General features: G+C 37.1%; 1 protein-coding gene across 1 annotated transcript; it reads left to right on the top strand.

Moving 5' to 3' along the window:
* LOC109831104 lies at positions 16,080 to 17,067 on the top strand. Its single transcript, XM_020398443.1, has 2 exons — positions 16,080 to 16,709; positions 16,786 to 17,067. Exons 1-2 carry the CDS (start codon positions 16,080 to 16,082, stop codon positions 17,065 to 17,067), a joined length of 912 nt encoding a protein of 303 aa, XP_020254032.1.

Genomic DNA, 25,182 nt, shown 5'->3' with positions numbered 1-25,182 from the left:
TAAGCATACTCATGTGTATAGATGTGATCATTGTGGTCGTTTTGGTCATTTGGCCAAATATTGTTTTGATTTGAAAAAGAAATCTCATTTGCCAAATGCTTCTAGTAGACCACATGCTTTTAAATGTGATGTTTGTGGTAGGTTTGGACATCTTGCTAAATTTTGTTTTGATATACAAAAAGCTTCTAAGTTGCAATATGTTCCAAATAGACCATTGTTTAAGAATGTTTCTCATTTGCAAAATAATTTTAAAAAAAAATCTTTATTTGCAAATGATTCCCGTGCACGAGCTAATGGTCCACAAAAACAAATGGATCTTTTTTATTGCACTAATTGCAATCAGAAGGGTCATTTGAGCGATTATTGCTTTGACCGTGTTAGTGAACCACATGTGCCCAAGAGGGTTCATAACCCTAGGGCTTTGAGCTTAAATGATAGGGATCATGTCCCTAAATAATCCGGCACCAAGAATGCTTGGGTGCCAAAATAATTTTTAAACTAAGAATTTTAGTGTTTTTATTTTTCTTTGGTTTTGAAAAATTATACTTTAAACTTTTGAACATGAAAACAATTTTTTTTATTAATCAAATTCTTTTGTTTTCATGATTATTGGTCTTGTTTTGATGAGAGGTTTGTACTTATATAATCCTCCGGATTTATTGGGTGTTTATTCTCAAATCTTGTTTACCGGGTGCTAAAATGTTTATATGGGTTGATACTAGCTCAAGAGCTAGATATAATTACCTCTCTTGATTTTTGAAAATCAATGATGATTTGGTTTTATGATTTAAATTTTGATTTATGATTTCTTTTGGTTGATTCGTTTTCATTTGAAAACTTTTTGCATGATTCTCATGTTCCTCTTCTTTTGATTTCATAAATCTATTCTTTTATATGGTTTTTATATTTTTTGTGTTAATGACACACTTCTTTCATATTAACATATTTATATGTGCTCTCATTATCTTTTTGTATGTGAGTAGTGTTTAACATCTATGCTTTCTCACATATGTATGCCTTAGCATTCATTGCATATATTCATTAAGGTATTTTGATAGGGGGAGCAATCCCTATATCTTTCTATGTGTTATACTCACCCATGCATATTCCCCCTATGGGGAGCGTTCGCTCTCTCCATTCTTTTGTTTTCCCCTTTTTGATGTTGTCAAAGGGGAAAAAAATATTATGAGTATACATTTCCTTGTTCATATGCAAATGAATTATAATTTATATATTCATCTTTATTCATGCATATATCTTTTTTGTAAATTGTTTGTCATCATCAAAATGGGGGAGATTGTTGGCCTTCTTGTTTTGATGATGATTTATAAACAATTTATATCTAATGTTGTTTATCTAGTATTTGTGTTTTGTATTTTTTCTAGGCAAATAATATGTTAGAGGATGGATGGAATAGAGCTTCAACGATAATATCTAATGAAGGTTGGCGGAATAGTAGGTGAAGCTATGTACAATTCAAGTTCAAGATCCAAGTTCAAGCTTCATCCGCAAGTGTACCAAGTCGAGCTTATTGAAGATCAAAATCTAGCTTGGGTAACTTAGTTTAGGTTTATATTATGTGTGTTAAGTACCTTAAGCTCAATATCATATACACACACGTATTTGGTTTCTATGTATATATATAGTTATATATATACATGCATGGTTTTGGGTTTTCATGCTTACAAATATGAAATTGCATATTTCATATTTATTATTGTGATTTGGTTTAACTACTTAGATATGAAACAAATATATTTTCATATACATACTCATATGTTTCAAGATCCAAGTTCAAGCTTCATCCGCAAGTGTACCAAGTCGAGCTTATTGAAGATCAAAATCTAGCTTAGGTAACTTAGTTTAGGTTTATATTATGTGTGTTAAGTACATTAAGCTCAATATCATATACACACACGTATTTGGTCTCTATGTATATATATAGTTATATATATACATGCATGGTTTTGGGTTTTCATGCTTACAAATATGAAATTACATATTTCATATTTATTATTGTAGTTTGGTTTAACTACTTAGATATGAAACAAACATATTTTCATATACATACTCATATGTTTCATTTTCTATTGTATTTGTAAAAATATTATATTCTTAGTTTTTGGACTTAACAATAATTATATACATATTTTATTAAGTCTATATAATCATTGTGCATAGTTTCAAAACATGGTTTAGCCAAAATGTCAAAATTCACATGTTTACATTTTCGTGTTTTGGATTATTTTTGCAAAATGATGACTTTTCACAAATGGGAAATGCAATTTGGAAAATTCTTTTTATAACATGTTCATTTACATGTTTATATACATTTCCCAAAGTTTCATTATTTTTTGACTTTATTTGTTATTTTTAACATATGTTCAAAGTCTCAAAAATCTGTTTAAAAACTGTTTTTCTGCAGTATCTGTTCACGGTCGACCGCCACGGTCGACCGCCTATGAGTTCAGAACTCACTACTATTTTTGTTGGCTCGCGGTCGACCGTAGCGGTCAACTGTAGCGAGTCCAGAGACTTTCGCGGTCGACCGTCGCTTGTCCAGAGCCTTTTTCCTGTTTCTGATTGCTCACGGTCGACTGCCGTGGTCGACCGCCGCTCTGTCAGATCCTTTCCAACGGCTATTTCTTGTTACCGTTGGCTAGGGCTTTTTGGTCTTTTGTTTGGGGTTTTTGGCTGAGGTTTTAGGAGGCTATAAATACCCCCTTGATCTCAGTTCTAAGGCAACCCAAGAGAATGGTTTAAAAGATTTTAACAAGGGTTTAAGTGTTGTTTAAGTTTGTTTAAAGAATCTTTTAAGCAATTGAGTGTTTTGGGTTTATGGAATCAATTTCACAAGAGCTTGAGGAGATCCTATTGGTGCTTGAGCATCCAACCATCCTTCCTCAATCTCTTGATCTATTGAGAAGTTTTCTAAACTCTATTTCTAGCTTTATTTATAATTATTTGTTAATTATCATTTCTATTAAGCTAGTTTTTATATTGAGTTTAGATTTGATTTATCTCTTTGTTACACACACCCACTTGAGCTTATTGTATTTGCATACATAGTATATTAGGGTTGTGAGAGATTGTAACATTGAGTTGTGCTTTCATTGTGTTCTCATCTATTGTAGAGAATAAATTTATATTTGTTACATTATGAGTATTTTAAGGTTTTCGGTGAGCTAGAAACCGAGTGTGTCGAGATTGTAAAGTTTTCGGTGAACTAGAAAACCGAGTGTGATGAGTGAACGGTGATCGGTGAGCGTTAAAAACCGACACTGTGAGGTGTAAACGTTATTCGGATGAGCATAGAAAACCCGGTTGTGATAGTGGATTTCTTCCCGGGAGTGGGGAGCGAAGACGTAGGACGGAAGGTCCGAACTCTGTGATCATTTGAGTGTGTTTTGTTTGACCCTAGAGGGGGGGGGGGGGGTTAGGGTCTTATGCTAATCTAATCCGATGATATAGATAATGAGCTAATGACAATGGCGATATAAGATATGAACATAAATATGAATGAACGCCAAAGCACACTCAAACAAGCAATATGATCACGGAGTTCGGACCTTCCGTCCTACGTCTCCGCTCCCCACTCCCGGGGAGAAATCCACTAACACAATCCGGTTTGGAAGCCGGAACTTCTTCTACACACTCGGTTTTCTAGCTAACCGAAAACTCTACAACTCACACTCTTGTAATCACACTCTACACCCACTAAGTGTTGGACCTAGCCGTGTCTCCCTCAAGTGCTCGGTTACAACCTCTCCCTAGGCACGTCAACCGACGCCACTCCTCTTGGGACGATCCCCGACTCTCACCACACACTTCTCACTCAGTGTACAAGTGTTTACAAAGTGATTTCACAATAAAGCACAAATACAATAAGTGATTGTTCTCTACTATGGATGAGAACACAATGAAAGCACAACTCAAAGTTACAATCTCTCACCACCCAACTATACTATGTATGTAAATACTATAAGCTCAATGTGGGTGTGTGTAACAATGAGTAAAATAAAATCTAACTCAAATATCAAACTAGCAATAATAGAATATGAAAATCAATAAAGAAATTGCTAGATAAAAGAGTTAGAAAACTTCTCTAAGAACACAAGAAGAGGATGAATGGGATTGAGAATGTATCCCTCATTCTGCAGTGAAAACTTCCTCCTTTGTAAACAGAAACCCAAACTCAACCAAACAGTAAAACCCTAAACCCTTGCTTAAACTTTTCTTTTCTTTTAAAACATTTCTTAGATAACTGAAAACTGAGATCAAAGAGGGTTTTTATAGCCTCCAAAACCTCAGACCAAAACCCCTTACAAAAAGACCAAAAAACCATCAGCAACGGCTCAAAAAAGAGCCGTTGGGACTCCAGCGGTCGACCGATGAAAATCGCGGTCGACCGCGAACAAGTTCAGAAACTCAGGAGACGGAAATTTCGGTCGACCGGCGGTACTGTAGCAGGTATATCCGAGTTTATAAAATCGGTTAAAATAGTAAACAGCTTCAAAAATTATGACATTTTGAGAGAAGGTTCTAGACATGTATAAAAACATGTTAGAGAAAGAATTTCTGAAAAATCATTTCCTATTTGAGAGAAATAAATGTTTGAATACAGAAATACAGTTTCTGAAAATCTGCTGTGATACACGATTTTGTAAAATCAATTAGGCATAGTAAATCAACTCCAAAAATAGTAAAATTTTGAGGGAAGTTTCTAAACATGTAGGTAAATATGTCAGAGAAAGAATATTTCAAATATCACTTCCCATTTGAGAAAACTCATCAGTTTTGTAAAACATGTACGAACATGTGCACGAACGAAAACGTGAATTTGTAAATTCTTTAAACATAAGCAAATTCAATTCAAACTTGATGCAAACTTGAGGAAATGTTGCCAAATGATATTTTGAACATGTTACAAAACATAATTTTCAATTTGCCATTTCCCAATTGTAAAATCTTATTATTTTGCAAAAGTGTTCAAAACAGTGAAAACCCAACAACCATTGCATGGTATATATATAACATACATATATATACATCAGAAAAGCCAAAATACGTGTAGTTATATGATATTGAGCTTAAGCGTTACTTCTACACATATAATATAAAAATCTAAACTTAGATTACCCAAGCTTGATCTTTGATCTTCATTGTAGCTCACTTTGGTACACATGCGGATGAAGCTTGAACTGATCTTAACTATGACATTGCCATGTTGCTTCACTCCACAATCCGGCCAACCTCCATCTTGATATCATCGTTAATGGCGCAATCCATGCACATCCTCCAAAGACGTTGTTTGTGCTACAATAATAGACAAAACACAAATACTTAGACAAACAACATTAGTGGTAAATTGTCTTGTTAACATCAATCAAAACAAGAAGCCAACAATCTCCCCCTTTTGATGATGACAAAGCAATTTCACAAAAAAGGATATAGCATGAAAGGAAATGTATATATAAAAGTATAATTCACATGCATATAAATTAAGGAAATGCTATACTCACAAATTCTCCCCTTTGAACAACATCAAAAAAAGGGGACAAAAAGAATAAGAGAGCGAAGCTCCCCCACTAATTATGCATGGGTGATATAACACTAGAAGGATATAGGATTGGTCCCCTATCAAATGCCTCGAGGGAATGTATGAAATGAAGATTCATGGCAAACAGATGTGAGTAAGCATAAAAGATATGGCTAAACATCACTTACATTGCAGAGATATGAGAACACATATAAGATGTATCCATTTTAAAACAAATGTTCCTATTCAAAGAACATAAACAATTATGTATTAAAATAGCGATGTTATTGAAAGAATACGCATGAGAATCATGGAAAAAGTTTTCAAAAGAAAACGAATTACTCAAATGAAATCATAAATCCATTTCTAGTCCAAAAGCAATGATTTGATCAAACAAAGAAAAAGAACTTTGCTTTTTTTATCTTTGAAAAAACTTGATCAAACGTATAAAGAATACATTATAAAGCATATTTGAAATGTGAATTGTTCTAGTTGGGCCTGAATATAATGAATTCAAAAAGATCAAATCAAAATAAGATTTTCATACTTCAGAAAATAAGATTACAAAACGTACGTAAATCATGAACTATGGATAAAAATCTTTTAGCAAGTTATAAAATCAATTTAGAAGACAACGATTGATCAATTAAAAATTGGTTTTCATAAACATATAGATGTTTAAGCACATAATTTCAAACCAAGAGAAGGCAAAATAAGAAACACTAAAATTCTCTGGTTTAAAATTAAATTTGTTTTGGCTACCCCTAAGAACTCTTCGGTACCAAAAGATTTAGGGGAATGACCCCTACCATTAAAGCTCAAAACCTTAGGTTATGCACCCTCTCAGGTACTATGTGGATGCACAAGGCAATGGTCAAAACAGACTCATTCATGTCAATAACCTTCCGGATTTGCAATTTGTAGCAATGAAGAGATCCATCTTGTTTTTGTGGACCATTAGTTCAGTCACGTGAATCATTTACAAATAAAGTATTTTCTTTTAGATTATTTTGCCCAATGTAAACATGTATCAAAACAAAACTTTCTAAGTTGCCATATCTACCACAAAACATCACATCTAAAAATATGTGCCCTTACTAAACATTGGCAAATAAGATTTCCTTTTTAAATTCAAAACAGACTATTTGGCCAAATGACCAGAACGACCAACAGAAAGATCACGAGTACACAGTGTGCATGCATATGATGAACTTATTGAGAGTGTGCATGTGCATGTGTATGTAGTGAAGAAGCCATATGAGATGCACACAGAATATTAGCTCTTGGAGGATTTTATTTGCTGCTCATAGCAAAACTTAGCCTAAATGGCTTTCGGGCCGCATAGTGTAGAACACTTATGAAGTTTTGCATAACATGTGCATAATGAGTGGATGATTTGATATAGTCTTGGCACACATATCCATAAGCTCTTATGATTATTAATGCATGTTTTTAAAGTTAATCTGAAGATTGAAATGCTTTTAATCTCATAAGATTCAAATTCTTTATTTTTAGGCAGCATATGGCAGTTTTTAGGAAGTCTAGAACATATCAATTATTTATAAAGAAGCAGTATTATTTTGTTATGTTCTTTACTTCTAACGTTTGCATTATCTTTTTCATGGAGGATAAGCTAGCTTATAGATGTGCGTTAATTTTTATTTTCAAAATTAACATGCATTATTTTCTTTAAGCCATGGTATTTTCTTCTTGCAATGACATCCCATTTTGACACTAGCCTCGGCGCATGATGAATTCTAAAATACATGCTTGCTTTTTAAAGTCATTAAATCAATTTTGTAATTTGTTAAAGGCATGCATAATTTTTTACTGCACAAAGCAAGTTCATCATTAGGTAAATTCATTTAATAGCGTTTCTGAACTCGCAAAAACTCACTAGGGCTATCGTTACTGGTCGTGTGCATTGAATGTCACATGAACTGACAGCCGCGACTCAAAAGCTTGTCGGATCACCTCCAAGTCCCCCTTGCATACGCCTGCTATGAATTTTCCATAATGTATAAGCGCTATCAAAAGAATCAAGCTTGTTAGATATAAATGAATCAAATGATTTAATAAAAGATTCTAACATAAGCTCTGTTCATAATAAACATGCTTTTTCATCATCTTTGCTCCACATTGATTTCTCCAACTGGGCACAATATAAGCACAAAACAACTGATTTCCCATAAATCGAATAATTTTTAGACTTGAACAAATAGTTTTGAATCATAAACAACACGCATTGAGCATAAGGCGCGACAAGACATTGAATTTAGGAGCAATACAGAATCATAGCGCTAAACAAGATGCATCATTCATATCCATAATTTGTAAAAAATGTACAAAGCAAGATACAAATGCAATCAAACAAGATGAGCACAAAAAATACTTGGATCTTTAACTCAGATGATTAGACCTTAATCAAAGAGCACCAAGCTCTTGATACCAATTGGTTAGACCACTAGAGTCGAGGGTGATTAAGGGTCTTATGCTAATCTAATCCGATTAAATGCCAATTAAAAACTAATTAATAAGTTATCCTAGCAAGTATAAGAATACAAACAAGCATATGTGATCTGGATAAGCCAATATGACACGAAGATATACCTCCTAATGAATAGAAATTCATGGCAAGGCAAAAAATTGATAAAACCAATACAAGAACTAATCCTACCAAAGAACGATATGATATACTTGCATATATGCAAGGATATGAAACTAACACAAGGGCGTAAACAATGATTAACTAAATAGTGATCATTATAAAATAACTGAGCTATGGCCAATGGCGATATAAGAGTGATGAACATAAATATAAATGAACGCCAAAAGCACACCTCAATACAAGCAATATGCACACGGAGTCGCGACCTTCCGTCCTACGTCTCCGCCTCCCCACTCCCGGGGGAGAATCACAATAACACAATCCGTTTGGAAGCCGAACTTTTCTACACACTCCCGGTTTCTTCTAGCTAACCGAAAATCTACAACTCACAGCTTCTTTTAATCACACTCTGGACACCCACAAGTGTTGGGGACACCTCCGTGTCTCCCTCAAGGTTTGGCTCGGTTACCAACCTCTCCCTAGGACGTCAACGACGCCTACCTCCTCCTTGGACGATACTCGACTACCACCACACACGTTCTCACTCAGTGTACAAGTGTATTACAACCAGTGAATTTCACACTAAAGCCACAAAATACACTAAGTTGATTCTCTACTATGGATCGAGAACGCACAAATAAAGCACAACTCAAAGTTACAACTCTCTCAGCCACCCAAGTTATACTAAGGTATGTAAATAACCTATAAGCCAATTGGGTGTGGTGAACAATTAGTAAAATGAAATCTAACTCAAATATCAAACTGCATAATAGAATATGAAATCAATAAAGAAATTTGCTAGATAAAAGAGTTAGAAAACTTCTCTAAGAACACAAGAAGAGGATGAATGGGATTGAGAATGAATCTCTCAATCTGCAGTAAAAACTTCCTCCTTTGTAAACAGAAACCCAAACTCAACCAAACAGTAAAACCCTAAACCCTTGCTTAAACTTTTCTTTTCTTTTAAAACATTTCTTAGATGACTGAAAACTGAGATCAAAGAGGGTTTTTATAGCCTCCAAAACCTCAGACCAAAACCCCTTACAAAAAGACCAAAAAACCATCAGCAACGGCTCAAAAAGAGCCGTTGGGACTCCAGCGGTTCGACCGATGAAAATCGCGGTCGACCGGAAACAAGGTCAGAATCGCAGGAGACGTCCAGAGAGTCCGTCGGTCGACCGGCGAAAATTTCGGTCGACCGGCGGTACTGTAGCAGGTATATCCGAGTTTATAAAATCGGTTAAAATAGTAAAACAGCTTCAAAAATTATGAAAATTTGAGGGAAGGTTCTAGACATGTATAAAAACATGTTAGAGAAAGAATTTCGGAAAAATCATTTCCCAGTTGAGATAAATAAATGTTTGAACACAGAAATACAGTTTCTGAAAATCTGCTGTGATACACGATTTTGTAAAATCAATTAGGCACAGTAAATCAACTCCAAAAATAGTAAAATTTTGAGAGAAGTTTCTAAACATGTAGATAAACATGTCAGAGAAAGAATATTTCAAATATCACTTCCCATTTGTAAAAACCCATCAGTTTTGTAAAACATGTACGAACATGTGCACGAACGAAAACGTGAATTTGTAAATTCCTTTAAACATAACAAATCAATTCCAAACTTGATGAAACTTTGAGAAATGTTTGCAAATGATATTTTGAACATGTTACAAAAAGAATTTTCCAATTTACATTTCCTAATTGTGAAATCTCATTATTTTGCAAAAGTATTCAAAACATGAAAAACCCAAAACCATGCATGTATATATATAACTATATATATACATAGAAACCAAATACGTGTGTGTATATGATATTGAGCTTAAGGTACTTAACACACATAATATAAAATCTAAATTAGATTACCCAAGCTTTATCTTGATCTTCATTGTAGCTCAACTTGGTACACATGCGGATGAAGCTTGAACTTGTCTTTAACTATGAACTGCATGTTGCTTCACTCCACAATTCCGCCAACCTCCATTTGATATCGTCGTTATGGCGCAATCCATCCATCCTCCAACGACGTTGTTTGTCTACAATACATAGGAAAACACAAATACTAGACAAACAACATTAGTGGTAAATTGTTTGTTAAACATCATCAAAACAAGAAGGCCAACATGTTTGAGTTTGTCTTTGGCGCATTTATTTATGTATTTATCTTATATCGCCAATTGCCTATTACTCGTGTATATTTTGCCCTATCACATTTGTAGTTTGATTATATCACCCTTGTGTTAGTTTATATATCATTGCATATATTTCTATCATATAGGATATATCTCATTGCTCATATTGCTTATCCTAGCTCACATATCTTGTTGTATTTCATACTTGCTAGGATAACTTGTTAATTAGTTTTAATTGGCATAAAATCGGATTAGATTAGCATAAAGACCCTAATCACCCCCCCTCTAGGGTTTAACAGGGTGATCACGAGTGATTTGCATGAGATCGATGTCACTTGTTGGGATCTCGAGGATACCCGCAAGATCATCGGTAGAAAACTCAATAAGGTTTCCTTTAACAAGTGTACGAAGACATTTGTTACCATCATTATCAAAGAACCCCGTATAGTTAGCATAGAAAAGATAAACTAGATAGGGATAGGTGGGCTCTAAAAACCTATTATCCAAAAGTTTGGAAAGCCCAACCTTAGCAAGAAGCTGAGGAATATGATAAGGCTCTAAATCATCATAATTGACAGTTCTCCCAGATAGAATTCTTAATTTACACAGTTCTCTATATTTAGGAATGAGGTAAGGATTCTTAAGATAATCCTCATAATGAGTGGGAATAGGAAGGGGTGCATTATCAGATTTCGATCTCTTTCTATGAGGCATAATGAATCCGAAAAAGCTCCTAAAAATAGGTTAAGACCTAGAATGCAACCCTAGAGAACTGAAGAAAACACAGGAGGGGAGAGAGAGGATTTACCTAGCTAGAGGATAAGAGCCCAATGAGGAGGAGAAGGAGCCATGGCCGACCGTAATGGGAGCTACGGTAGACCGAAAGTTTGAGGAATAGGGTTTCAAATAGGAACGATGAAATGAGAGAAGGTGAGAGGTCGGGTCCTAAAAAGATGGAATCAACGGTGAAGATGAGCTCTGGAGATGGATCAACGATGGAGAGCAAGCAGGTTTAATAGAAAACCAACCCAAACCCGTAAACCCAATAAGCAAAAGCAGTCCAGAAAACAGATTTTATTTCTTCGCGGTCGACTACATAGGGTTCGGCGGTCGACCGTGAAAATAGCAGACAGTTCATGAAAAAGCAGACTCTTCGTGGTCGACCATATAGGGTTCGGCGGTCGACCGTAAAAATAACAGATTGAAACAAAAAAAAATTAAAAGCTCATCACGGACGACCGCATAGGGTTCGGCGGTCGATCGTGAAAACAACAGATAAACACTTAGGTTCTAAAAAATTTACGATCGACCACAGTAACACACGCGGTCGATCGCTGGGCAATACCAGCAGTTTTTACTTATTTAAATTTATTTTTAAATAATTGTTGTATACATATAGATATTTTTGAAAATATAAGGTAAATATAAACTTTATACTGTATTTTCAAACAGTAAAGTATTTTCATAAAGCATTTAATTTTGGCAAATTTTATTTAAAAACAAAAGATTATCATAAAACCAAAAACATAAAAACAAAACGAAGTTAATCAAGGTCAAATTTGTTTTGGCATCCAACTATTGTTGATGCCGGAAAATTTAGGGACATAACCCCTATTATTTAAGTTTGAGGCCCTTGGGTTATGAACCCATTTAGGTGTATTTTGTGCATTAATACGGTCAAAACAAAAATCATAAACATGACCCATACGATTGTAATTTGTGCAATGTAAGGTTTGAAATTGTTTGTGTTGACCAAAGTGTTGTGCACGAGGCTTTTTTGTAAAAATAGGTTTTTCTTTGTAGTTATTTTGCAAACAAAAACTTCTTTTTAAATGAAAACAGAATTTTGTCAAGTGACCAAAACGTCCACAAAATTCACATTTATACACATGAGCATATTTGTGATAATCATTTTGTGTGTGTACATGTGAATGAGATGGAGAAGCTTGATGGTGTGCACAATCATGTGTAGGCTTGTTAATCTTTTGTGTATTTTGACAAGTTTTAGCTGAATGGCCTTTACGACCGCAAATAGAGCATTTGTGAACCTTATCATACATGTGTGCATAGTGTATAGGATTTACATTTTCATTTGCAATGAAATCAAACTTAGTAGCCAAAATTTCATGTGAGGATTTTATTTCAACATGCTTGCTTTTTAACTCAATATAGCTATGTTTCAATTTCTTATGGTCATGCAATAATTTGTCAAATTCATGTGCAAGCTCATCAAAAGTAATATCATCATCATTGTCGAGCTCGCGTACCTCACTAGGGTTATCTCCTAGTGGTTCCATACATGAAGATGAGACTCTTTTAGATTTTGAGGCGAGATTTTCCAACTCTTGTCGGATGGCCACCTTGATGTGCTTCTATTAAATTCCAAAGCTCATAAGCACTATCAAAAAATCAAGTATGTTAGCAAATGATAAACTAAAGGCATTGACTAAGAATTCTAACAAAGACTTGTTTATAGCAAACAATCTTTTGTCATCATTATTCCAGTTGGATTTCTCCGTAGTGGGAACTCTATAGGCACAATTAATAACTTCCTAAATATCAATATTATTAGATCTAGCAAATAGCTTAAATCTAATATACCATTGAGCATAGGGAAAACTATCTAACCTAGGAGCAACATTTATAGCATAACCGAGACTAGGTGCATTGTACATGTTCATGATATATGAAGCAAGAAAAAAAAATTTAGGTTAAAAAAGGATTAGCAAGATAGATGACTTGGATCTTTAACTCAAGGCGATTAGACCTTAAATCAAAGAGCACCAAGCTCTGATATCAATTGTTAGACCCTAGAGGGGGGGGGGTGAATAGGGTCTATTGCTAATCTAATCCAATGTTATGCCAAATTAAAATTATATTGAACTATTTGTTCTTGCAAAGATATATATGCAATATGATATGAGCAAGAATGTAAAAGGTAACAACAAAATAAATGTGCGCAAAGCAATCACAAACACACGATATGATCACGGAGTTTGGTCCCCACGACCTACGTCTCCGCTCACCTTGAGGAGATCTACACTATCACTACACACCCGGTTTGGAAGCCGAAACTTCTTCTACACACTCGGTTATCAAGTTAACCGACAACTCTCATAAATCCTCACAATGTACATACACAAGCTACAACCTCAAGTGTTGGTCCTCACGTATCGCCTCCCTCAAGTGCTCGGAATTACCACCTCTCACTAGGCTTTACAACCGATGCCACTCCTCTCGGTATCGACTACGTCCTCACCATATACTCCTCTTGGTGTACAAGTGTATTACACAATGTGATCTCACAAATAAGTATGAATACAAGAAAGGTTGTTCTCTACAATTGATGAGAACTCAATTAAGCTCACTCTCACTAGATCACACACCACTATCCAACAATATATTGTAAGAAATATAATAAGCTCAACAAAGGTGTGTGATAAAAGCAAGTAATAAAATTGCAACTCAATTAATATAGCATAAAAGCAAGTAATAAAATTGCAACTCAATTAATATAGCTAAGATGAAAATATGAGCAATTGATCAAAGAGCTATATAAACGGAGTTTAGAAAACTTCTCAATAAACAAGAGGAGACAAGGATGTGATCCTCAATTGAAGTTGAAACAACTTCTTCTTGTAGTGCAACTCCTCTTTTGTATCAAACCAACAAACAAGGCCTAAACACCTCTTAAACACTTCTTAAATCTTTTATAAACTTGATTAAACAAAACTCTTGGTAAGTTGAGGAAACACCTCTTAAACACTTCTTAAATCTTTTATAAACTTGATTAAACAAAACTCTTGGTAAGTTGAGGAGTTGAATGCATAGGGGTATTTATAACAACTCCAAACAGCAACAAAAACCAATGTAAAAAGATTAAAAACCCAAACAATTATTGTTCAATGGCTAGCTTGGCAGTCGACCGCAAAGACAGGTCCGGTCGACCGCAAGCAGTTTATCAAATAAGGAAAATAGACTGGATCAATAGTGGTCGACCGCTGCGCCAAGGGCGGTCAACCGCGAGCTGTTAAAAGCATAGTTGAGTCTCTAGAAAAATAACGGTCGACCGCAGAGCCAATGAAGGTCGACCGTGATCTGATATAAAAACAGAAGCAGTCACTGGATGAAGTGCGGTCGATCGCAAAGACACATGCGATCGACCGTGAGCTAATAAAAATAGTTTTTCAGGTTTGAAAAGAGGGTTTTTGTTGACATGTTAAAAACATCAAACAAGCTCCAAAATTTATGAAATTTGAGGAAAAGTTTATAAACATGTCAATAAACATTTTGGTAAAGAAATTTTTCAAATTGTATTTCTATTTTAGAAAAATTACTGTTTCCTGTAAAAGACACTAAAATACATATTTTATATGATTTTTAACTTTTAACTTAAAAACATGTTTTGCAAACTTATAGTAGATGTATATGAACATAAATAGAGATGTTGAAAGTGAGGAAACAGTCCAAAATACTTAGACACACATTTTGCATAAAAGTCCTATGTTATATTTATGTGTGTGTATATATATATATATATATATGTGTGTGTGTGTGTGTGTGTGTGTGTGTGTGTTGAGCTTAACAGACTTCACACAACATATCAAACCTATTATCAAATTATAGACATAAGAAGCTTGATCTTGATGGGAAGTTGAATTTGCACAAGCTTCAATATCAGTTGATTTGCATGACCTGTGTATATGAGACCGACATGCTAAAAACAATCATTAGTCGTAAATTGTTTGTAAGACCATCATCAAAATAAGAGGGCCAACAGTGGGAACACCGCTTCAAACAACGCGAACCTCCTACTGACGACAAAGTGATTCAAGTGAACATGGGAGACGAGATTAACCCAAAACCCATATTCATAAGTGATAGCTTATCACCAGAAGAAAAAGAAGAACTCATTACTCTAGTGCGAGAGTATATTGACGTTTTTGCTTGGAATTATGGGGATATGCCTGGTCTCAATCCTTAAGTGGCTATGCATCGCTTAAATATTAAGCCAGACGTCAAGCCTGTTAAACAACAGCAAAGGTGATTTTTGCCCCAAATTATAGAAGTAATTGAAGCTGAAGTCAAGCTTATTGAGTCAGGGTTTATTCGCGAAGAGCGACACCCTGATTGGGTAGCTAACATTATCCCTGTTCTGAAAAAGAATGGGAAGATTCGAGTGTGCATTGACTTCTGAGACTTGAATTCAGCTTGTCCTAAAGATGATTTTCCTTTACCCATCATGGACGTTATTATTGACAATACGTGCGGGTTTGAAAGGATGTCTTTTATGGATGGATTCTCAGGGTACAACCAAATCAAGATGTATCCTGATGACGAAAAGCACACGTTCTTCCGAACACTTTTAGGGATATACTGCTATATAGTAATGCCCTTTGGATTGAAGAATGCTGGTGCTACATACCAACGTTCCATGACCTCCATTTTTAAAAGACATCTACGGAAGACTGTAGAATGTTATGTGGATGACTTGGTCGTTAAAAGTCATGACAAGGAAAATCATTTACACGACTTGAAAACAATGTTTGACCTCATGTGGACACATCAACTTAAGATGAACCCGACCAAGTCATTTTTAGGAATGACTAACGGTAAATTCCTTGGGTTCGTGGTCACAGCTAACATAATTCGTCTTGACCCAGACAAAGTCAAATCCATCCGAGAGCTGTCACCTCCTAGAAATATCAAAGAGCTTCGGGGTTTACAAGGGTGATTGACATATATTCGCAGGTTCATTTCTAACCTATCAGGCAAATGTCAACCATTCTCAAGGCTAATGAAGAAAGGAATATCCTTTATATGGGATGAAGCTTTCCAGAAAGCATTCAAGGAGATTAAGCAATATCTCTCTAATCTGCCTATATTGGTTGCACCGAAGTTAGGTAAATCTTTCTTGATATATATCCGGGTTATAGATCATGCATTGGCAGGACTCTTAGGACAAGATAATGAAAATGGCCATGAGCAAGCTATCTACTATCTTAGTAGGACTTTATCGGGTGCTGAACCTCGTTATCCTCTTATTGAGAAAGAATGTTTGGCACTAGTATTCACAGTCCAGAAGATGCGATATTATTTGGTTGGGCAAACCATACATATCATTTTCCAGACCAATCCTATTCGGGTATTCATGACACAACCCAGCGCGTTGAACTGGCGACTCGCTAGATGGGTATTGTTACTCTCCCAATATGATATTCATTTCAAACCTCAAAAGACAGTAAAAGGTCAAGCTATTTGTGACCTTATGGCCAACCATCCATTGAAGGGGAAGGTGGAATCGTATCAGGACATACCAGATGAGACGTATGAAGCTAATGTTGTTTCTAAAGAGCAGGTATGGCAACTATATTTTGATGGTGCAGCAAGAGCAAGTCTTGCTGGTCGAGTTGTTGCCGGAGTAGGAGTAATCTTTATCTCTTCATAAAATCATGTGCTACCACGAGCTGTTTCTCTAATAGAACTATGCTCTAATAATGTAGCCGAATACAATGCTTTATTGGTCGGCCTTGCTTGATATAGCTAGACAGCTGGGGGTGAAGCACCTAATAGCATATGGCGATTCGCAACTTATTGTTAATCAGATGAAGGGAGAATATGAAGTTAGGAATGAAGACCTCATTCCTTATCATACCGCAACGATCATGTTGGCTGATTCATTTGAGGGCTTCTACATTGACTATGTACCCCGTCTCAAGAATACTTATGCTGACGCGTTGGCGTCACTTGCAGCCACGTTGGCTCTACCTGAGAGAGCTGCCTAACAAATCACTGTGATGAGCAAACATTTGTTCAAGTCAAAGTATGTGTTGCAAATCAACGTGATTGAAGATGAGCCCACAACGCTCGAACCTAAGGATTGGCAATTTTCGATTATTGATTATGTCCTATATGGCTTATTGCCTGAAGACATCAAGGAAAGAGAATCTATTCGTAAACGAGCACCTAGATTCTATTACGATTCCTAATCCCAGACTTTATACCAAAGGTCTTATGACGGGCTATTTCTTCGCTGTTTGTCAAGTAGAGAGGCAAAAGAAGCTCTTAAGGAAGCTCATGATGGCATCTGTGGAGCTCATTAGCCCGGCCCTAAATTGTGGGACCGACTATGCAGATTGGGTTATTACTGGCCTAATATGGTACAGAACACTGTCACTTATACCAAATGATGCCACGCCTGCCAGATACGTGCTAATTACATGTATCAGCCGCCCAAACATCTTCACCCGTCAGCCACTTCATGGATGTTTGAAACATGGGAAGCAATCCTGTTGAGAGAGGTTAAGACGAGTGATGTTATTAATTTCTTAAAACATCACATCATATACAGATACGGCATTCTGAGGTGTATCGTCTATGACAATGGGCCTCAGTTCGTTAGTCAAGCATTTACTCGATTCTGTGATAAATTCAGGATCAAGAATTTAGCTTCAACAGTTTATAACCCTACTGCTAACGGGCAAGCAGAATCTTTCAACAAGACCATCATCAGAATACTCACTAAGGTGGTTTCAACGAACAAAAGAGGCTGGAATGAAAAACTGGGTCAAAGTTTGTGGGCCTATCGCACAACGGTTCGCACGCCGACAAGAGCGACACCATATTCCTTGGTATATGGATGTGAAGCTATATTACCATTGGAAATTCAAATTCCGTCTCTGCGAATAGCACTTATGACTGGCATGACAATGGAAGAAAGTCATCGCCGACATCTTGAAGAACTGAAAGTGCTAGATGAAAAGCGACTACTGGCTCAACAACACATCGAGCTTTATCAAGCTCGGATTTCCAGAGCATTCGATAAAAAGGTTAGATACCGCACATTTAAGGAAGGTGACTTGGTCCTTATTGTCCGACGCTCAATGATTTTGAATTCCAAAAAGAAGGAAAAGTTCGAGCCAAAATGGGAGGGGCCGTTTGTGGTAGAAACTGTCTACTCAAATGGAGCCTATCCTCTTATCACTCAAGACGGCGACAAACTCATGATGCCTATCAATGGTAAATTTCTAAAAAATATTACCCATGGACCCCATGGTCAAATGCATCTCATGGCAGGAGAAGAAGCAAATAAAGTTAATGGTTTCCTTACTTCGTTTCTTCTAAATTTCCCTCACTAATCCTCTTCAATAGGATAGTGGGATCACAAAACTATCATGTTAATGATTACCTCTGACAGTCTTTGTTTAACCCTTATTCAAAAATATCTTTCCAATAGTAACCTACTATGTGATGTGTTACTATATTTGATTTACCTAACGTCTTCATTTTCTCAAATAACATTCGTTTTCTAACTTAGGCCTACCAAATGATGTGTCTTCATTTCTATCAATATCGTCATACTTTTAAGTCACTGAACGATGTGATTTTCCTAGCGTCGTTATTTTCCCAAATGATATTCATTTTTTAACTTAGGCCTACCAAGTGATGTGTCTTCGTTTCTATCAGCATCGTCATACTTTTAAGTCACTGAACGATGTGATTTTCCTAACTTCGTTATTTTTCTAAATGACATTTGTTTTTTAACTTAGGCCTACCAAGTGATGTGCCTTCGTTTCTATCAACATCGTCATACTTTTAAGTCACTGAACGATGTGATTTTCCTAATGTCGTCGTTTTCCCAAATGATGTGCACTTTCCAACTTTGGCCTACCAAGTGATGTGCCTTTGTTTTCTTTATCGTTGCTATTCTAAGTCATTGAATAACTTGATCTTTCCAACATCATCATTCTTTACAAATGAAGTTCGTTTTACTAATTCGATTGCTATGTGTTGAGCTTTGTTCTTAACACTTAGTCATATTTCAAACTTCGTTATCCTACATTTGATCTGAAGCCTAAAAGAGGCTAAGGATAAAAGAGAAATCTTAGCATTAAAGCCTAAAAGAAACTCTTTGATAACTCATCATACTGAGAGAAAAAATATAGCTAGTCCAACTCAAACAGCAGTTGGTAAAGATAACTCAAGTCCGTTGATAGCTGAGGGTTTGCTAAAAATCCTAAGTTGAGTTTTTTTGATTAAACAAAGAGGAAGAAAAAATATGTGGATAAAATTATAAATTTTATTCATATATAATTGAAAGTACAAGAAGTCAAAGTACATAGATTGAACTTAGAAGACTCGAACTACACTACAAGGTTCAGTTACAAGTTCTTTCAATGACATTTGGACTACAATATGAAGTTCAGACAAGTTCTTTCAATGACACTTGGACTACAATATGAAGTTCAGTTACAAGTCTTTCAACGACCTTCGAAGTTACACTACGAGCTTCGTCCGCAACAATGTCACTATTCTTGTTGTTGAAGTTCCATCTTCCGTTCATGGGCATGAAGTCTTCCCCATGCCCAACTTTTAACTTGGGTGCTTGTAGCACAGCCTACCTACTTGGGTAAGCAGACTACTAATAAAAACACCACAAGCTCTGAGCATAGGATCAGCACTTCTCCTATCTCCATAGAACATGAAGGCCACCCTAACATTGTTGTTGACTCTTCCGAAAAGAAGCACTTCACTGAGTCTGCGAAGCTTCCATATAGACTAAAGTCCAGAAAAGGGACTGCATGCTTGGGGGTGCGTGGCATGTCAAAACAAGTATCCATCAGACCAAGGATCGGAGCAGAAGTGTTACCTGAAGTGACAATGTCATCAGCTTTGCCTACCTCACTTGCGAGGATCATCGAAGATAGAAAACTTAGAAATTTGTAGGAAGCGAAGATGGGAACCTTAAAATACAGAGACCCCTCTGAGTCATTTTGAAACAAGACACAGAGGAGGAAGATGGATTTTCTCGAAAAGCAATTGCCTATTTATAGGCAAAGGAGCCAACCAATTGGCTAGGATTCGTTACACGAATCCCTGAGCACTGAACCGCCAAAGGGCGCATAGAACAAAGCGACATAATCAATTGCTTTCGTAATTAATGCCGACAAGGACGTGACTCGAAGTGACGCATTAAGTACACAAGACTTAATGTTGATGAAATGAAGCGATGGATCCCTAGGGATCAATAGTCTGGGAACTGTCGAAGGCTGCCACATCATTCAATGAGATTTATTCTTGTTCCTAAGTCAAAAATGACGAAGGTCGCTATTTCGATTAAAACTCAAATTTTGAGATTCAGCCAAAATTAGTTTGAATCTCATCTTATAACGAAGGTCATTCACTCTATTGAGATTGGTTCGAACCTTGTCTAATAATGAAGGTCATTCCTCTAATTGGGCTCAAATGCTGAGACTCGATTGAGATTGAATTCGGACCTCGTCTTATACCGAAGGTCATTCACTCGATTGAGATTGGTTCAAACCTCATCTAATAACAAAGGTCATTCCTCTAATTAGGCTCAAATGCTGAGACTCGATTGAGATTGATTCGAACCTCATGTAATAACGAATGTCATTCCTCTAATTAAGCTCAAATGCTGAGACTCAATTGAATGAGGTTTGAACCTCGCTTCATAATTTTGGACTAGCGAAGTTCATAAGGTTTGAAATTTGCTATGAGAGATTTGAAATACAAGGTGGAGTTCGAATCCAACCTCGTATTAGAATGATAAGACTTGTACTCCAAGTCTTAAATCTCAAGGTAATGAAATTCATGAACTTCAATATCAGACTAATGTAGAAGACTCATGTGTGTTGTGGTGTAAAGTAGAACTAGTGGACAAAGACATCAAAAGTACTATTTATAATAAAAAAACACTACAAAAGTCTGATTACAAAAAGAAAAAATGGAGCTAAATAGATCCGACAGTCTGACGAATCTCTTCAGCAAGCTTGGCCAAAGATTCTTGATGTTCTACCTCAACGTCAGCCAAGGCACGTCTATATAGTTCCTCATCAGAATAGACGCTCATATTGTTAACAGCTTTTTCTAGCTATTCTATTCGATCGAGTTCCGCTTGGAGCAAGGGTTGATGTTGCACCTATTTAGAGGCTAATGTCTACCTCATATCCATCATGCCTGCCAACTCTACCTCAGCTTCTGTAAGTTTGGTCTGAAGAGCTTTAAGTTGAACTTGAAGATGATCAACTTGACATTGTTTTTGAAGTTCAGCGTCTGCAACCTTTTTACCCTCATGGGATAAATTCTCTTCGATCTCTTTGAGCTCCTTAACTCGTTGCTTGGTCTCAAGCAATTGACGGTCAAGTTCAAATAAGGAGTCATCCCTTTGTCGTATAGTTCGTATAGCTCATTTTTCAGCTAAAGGGTAAAGAGATCGAGATTGACGATTATGCCATTGATTGAAAAGGTCCTCAACCTTAGTCAGATGCAACCAATACGATAACACTGCGAGGTCAGAGGTCAAATTCTTCATTAAGTCCAAAAAAGGCACTATCACCTCTTTAACTCCTGCAAAGTCCTATCCACGATCTAAGACTTGAGCGGGAGATTCTCTCAAAATGCTAAAGAATTTCTCCAATATTTTCAATACAGAAAAATTTCTCGCTAAGACGACAGGAGAAGAATGTGTACTACTAGAAGACACTGTTTCATGATGAGCAGCAGAAGAAACCGTAGTTTTTATGAAAACTAGCGGCACAGTGTACACGGTAGGAGTGGCGATGGTTGCAGCAATCATTGCAGTGGTGGTAGGAGTGGTAGCGACTACATTACTTGATGTGACATAAATTTCAGTCGTGATGATGGAGCTGGTAGACATAACACTTGTGTTCACGGTGGCTTCAGCTTCAGCCATGGTAGTCGAAGCAAGTTATGTTCCCTTAGCATCATCAAGATTAACAGTCAGATTATCAACCCGGCCTATTTCCATAGCTGAACTTGGAGGCATCCTACTTTTAGTAGGGCCACCAGAAGCTAGTCCTGCCTTAATACCCACATCAGTAGAGGTAGTGGAGTCTGTGGAAACAACTAAACATAGTGAGCAGAGTTGTTAATACCTTGAAAATCCAGAAAGGTAAATGACTATATGTTTATCTTACCAGGATCAATAGAAGCGTCTTCAACGTTAGTGCTTGGCGTCGGACGCAATCCAGTATGGAGTCGGGCTAAAGGAATTTCACCCTCAAATTCCGAATCTGTTTTAACTCAGAGTGACTCTATCAAAGGGGTCCTGGGCGGAGAAATATTTTGCCTTGGTCTCTTGGCGAGGCGTTTAGACTTGCGCATTCGCCCGAATTCTTTAGACTTTTCCCCCACTTGTTTCGGGGGCCTCAACTTTTGCAGTTCGCCAGAATAATAAGTATCATAGAAAAATAAGTCAAAATTAAGACAAATCAATGTTGGCATAACAGTGATCCCTGTGCTGAGTTGTGCTTCTTCAAGAGCCTGGGATTGTTGATGAGAGCCTTCGGCAGTAGATTCAATGGGCGGAAAAAATTTCTTAGAAGCATCATGTGGAAGAGGCTCACAAGGTTTGTCAGTAGGGACAAAATCCTCAAACCCACCAAGATCTAGTCCATCTCTAAGAGCATCTCCTATATTGAAAGCAGCAGGCATGTGGCTCCCGTATTCGTCAACATGAAGAGATGTATGAAGCACATCCTCTCTCAGAGCAGCGTCTATCTCCTCCTGAGTTTCATGAGGACTAGAAGGGTGAGATTCTTCCACCTCAGTACTTTCCTCGGCATACAAGAACTCCTTGAGTCCTGGTATACGGCTTTGTCTAGAAGCATTTTTAGATTTATACCGACCCTGAATGTATCGCAGCCCTGAAGAATTAACATTAAAGTTTGGGATTGCTGCGTTTGCCATACAGTGCCACTTGCAATAAGCAAGCATGGTCTGAGGCTATGTATTCTATTGCGGAAGCAAGAAACGAGCACCTGTACCTCCAACGATAGTCCAATACCAAGCTCTGGCTCCAATAATCAAGCTACAACCCTCAGATTTTAGTTGAGTATTGGGGTTACCGACGTACAACTGAGCGTAGCCAAATTGGCGAGCAAAGCGACAGGGCAAGTAAGGCTCTAACACACACATGGGACCGAAACAAAAAATATGATACCCGGGACGAATGGTCATAAGCCACATGAAGCAGCCAAAAGATAGAGTGGTGTAACCCTGACCGTTTGATGCATCCACTATGGCCTGTCCATAGCTGGTTCCGGGAAAATAAGGAAAACATCGATTGAATTTCCATTTCTTATGATCGCGGAGAACACGCCTCACTAAGACCATATAGTGTTTCTCCCAATCTAAGTTCTCTAATCTCTGAATGAAAGAAGTAACGTGACCCTCTATACGAGCGGAAGGTGTGCTCATAAGGGTTGGGTAATGTAGAACAACCCATGCCATAAAATAAGTGTAGGGCAATCCTACCTTAGGATTCTCGTTGCCCCGACAAAATTGATAACATAAACTCTGCAGTCCACAATGAATGCGAACAACCATGGCAGGAAGTAGTGCATAGGAACGCCCGTACGCTAAACACACGGCGGGGAACACTACTTCCATGGGCAACATATCGAAGCTTCCAGAAACAACAATGACTTGTTGAAGCTATAGCATAAGATATTCCGCCAGCAAAGCCTTGGAAGAGATTAGCTCTCCATCTTGAAAGAAAAAACTCTCAAATGTGGTACCGGCAGGGTAGCCCTGTTCATCTGATTCTAATACATGATGCATGGGTGGATGAGCAAGTAGTCGTCAAGACAATTCACTCGCATCACTAGGACCCAGTGGCACTACTGGATCATTCTTGTGCTTCAGATTCTTGAAGAGGTAACGCGCCCAAATGTTATGACTAAGGAGCTTTTCACCCCTCTTATTGAGCCGCCCTTCCACATTTATGCAAATGTGGTAATGTCACATTACCTCCCAAAAGGTCTCTACCACCTGGGGGTGTTCTCTTTCTAGTGCAGTTAACTCCCGTTAACCTGGGATGTATTCCTCATATGGATAATTCCCATATGGCAACCCGGAGACTTTCTCCATCTTATGAAGAACAATTCTTATTTCTCCATCAAGAGTAAAGAAAGTACGGGTGGTAGGGTTATATAACTCCAAAATACCAAAGAATTGGTGGGAGTTATTGACTAATCCGAATTGTGTCGCCCTAATGGGTACATAAAGACCATGTTAGACCCTAGAGGGGGGTGATTAGGGTCTTATGCTAATCTAATCCGATTTTATACCAATTAAAAATAATTAACAAGTTATCCTAGCAAGTATGAAATACAACATGATATGTGAACTAGGATAAGTAATATGAACGATAAAATATATCCTAGCAAAGAGATATACTATGAAATATATGTGCAAGGATATGAAACTAACACAAGGGTAAAAAAAAGAAACAAGATAGTGGGTGATATAAATAATGAGACAATGGCGAAATGAGCAATGAGCACAAATAAGAATAAACGTCAAAGCACACTCGAACACAATCAAATGATCACGGAGTTCGGACCTTCCGTCCTACGTCTCTGCTCCCCACTCCCGGGGAGAAATCCACTATCACAATCCGGTTTGGAAGCCGGAACTTCTACACACTCGGTTTTCTAGCTAACCGAAAACTCTACAACTCACACTCTTGCAAACCCACTCTACACCCTCACAAGTGTTGGACCTAGCCGTGTCTCCCTCAAGTGCTCGGTTATAACCTCTCCCTAGGTTCGTCAACCGACGCCACTCCTCTTGGGACAATCCCCGACTCTCGCCACACACTCCTCTCGGTATACACGTGTATTACAAAGTGATCTCATGATTAAGCACAATACAAAGAATGATTGTTCTCTAATATGGATGAGAACACAATAAAAGCTCACACTCAAATGTTACAACTCTCACCAACCCAAATATACTATGTATGAAAATACAATAAGCTCAAGTGTGTGTGTGTTGTTAGACCCTAGAGGGGGGGGGGGGGATTAGGGTCTTATGCTAATCTAATCCGATTTAAATGCCAATTAAAATATATT

The sequence above is a fragment of the Asparagus officinalis genome, chromosome 2, assembly GCF_001876935.1.
Source record: "Asparagus officinalis chromosome 2, Aspof.V1, whole genome shotgun sequence".
NCBI lineage: Eukaryota > Viridiplantae > Streptophyta > Magnoliopsida > Asparagales > Asparagaceae > Asparagus > Asparagus officinalis.
This window is presented reverse-complemented; position numbering and strand designations above follow the sequence as displayed.

Coding starts and splice junctions, on each gene's coding strand:
- LOC109831104 (XM_020398443.1), top strand. CDS start 16,080: ATGAAGAAAGGAATATCCTTTATATGGGATGAAGCTTTCCAGAAAGCA. Junction 16,710..16,785: donor GAGTTGTTGCCGGAGTAGGA/GTAATCTTTATC, acceptor CTAATAATGTAG/CCGAATACAATGCTTTATTG.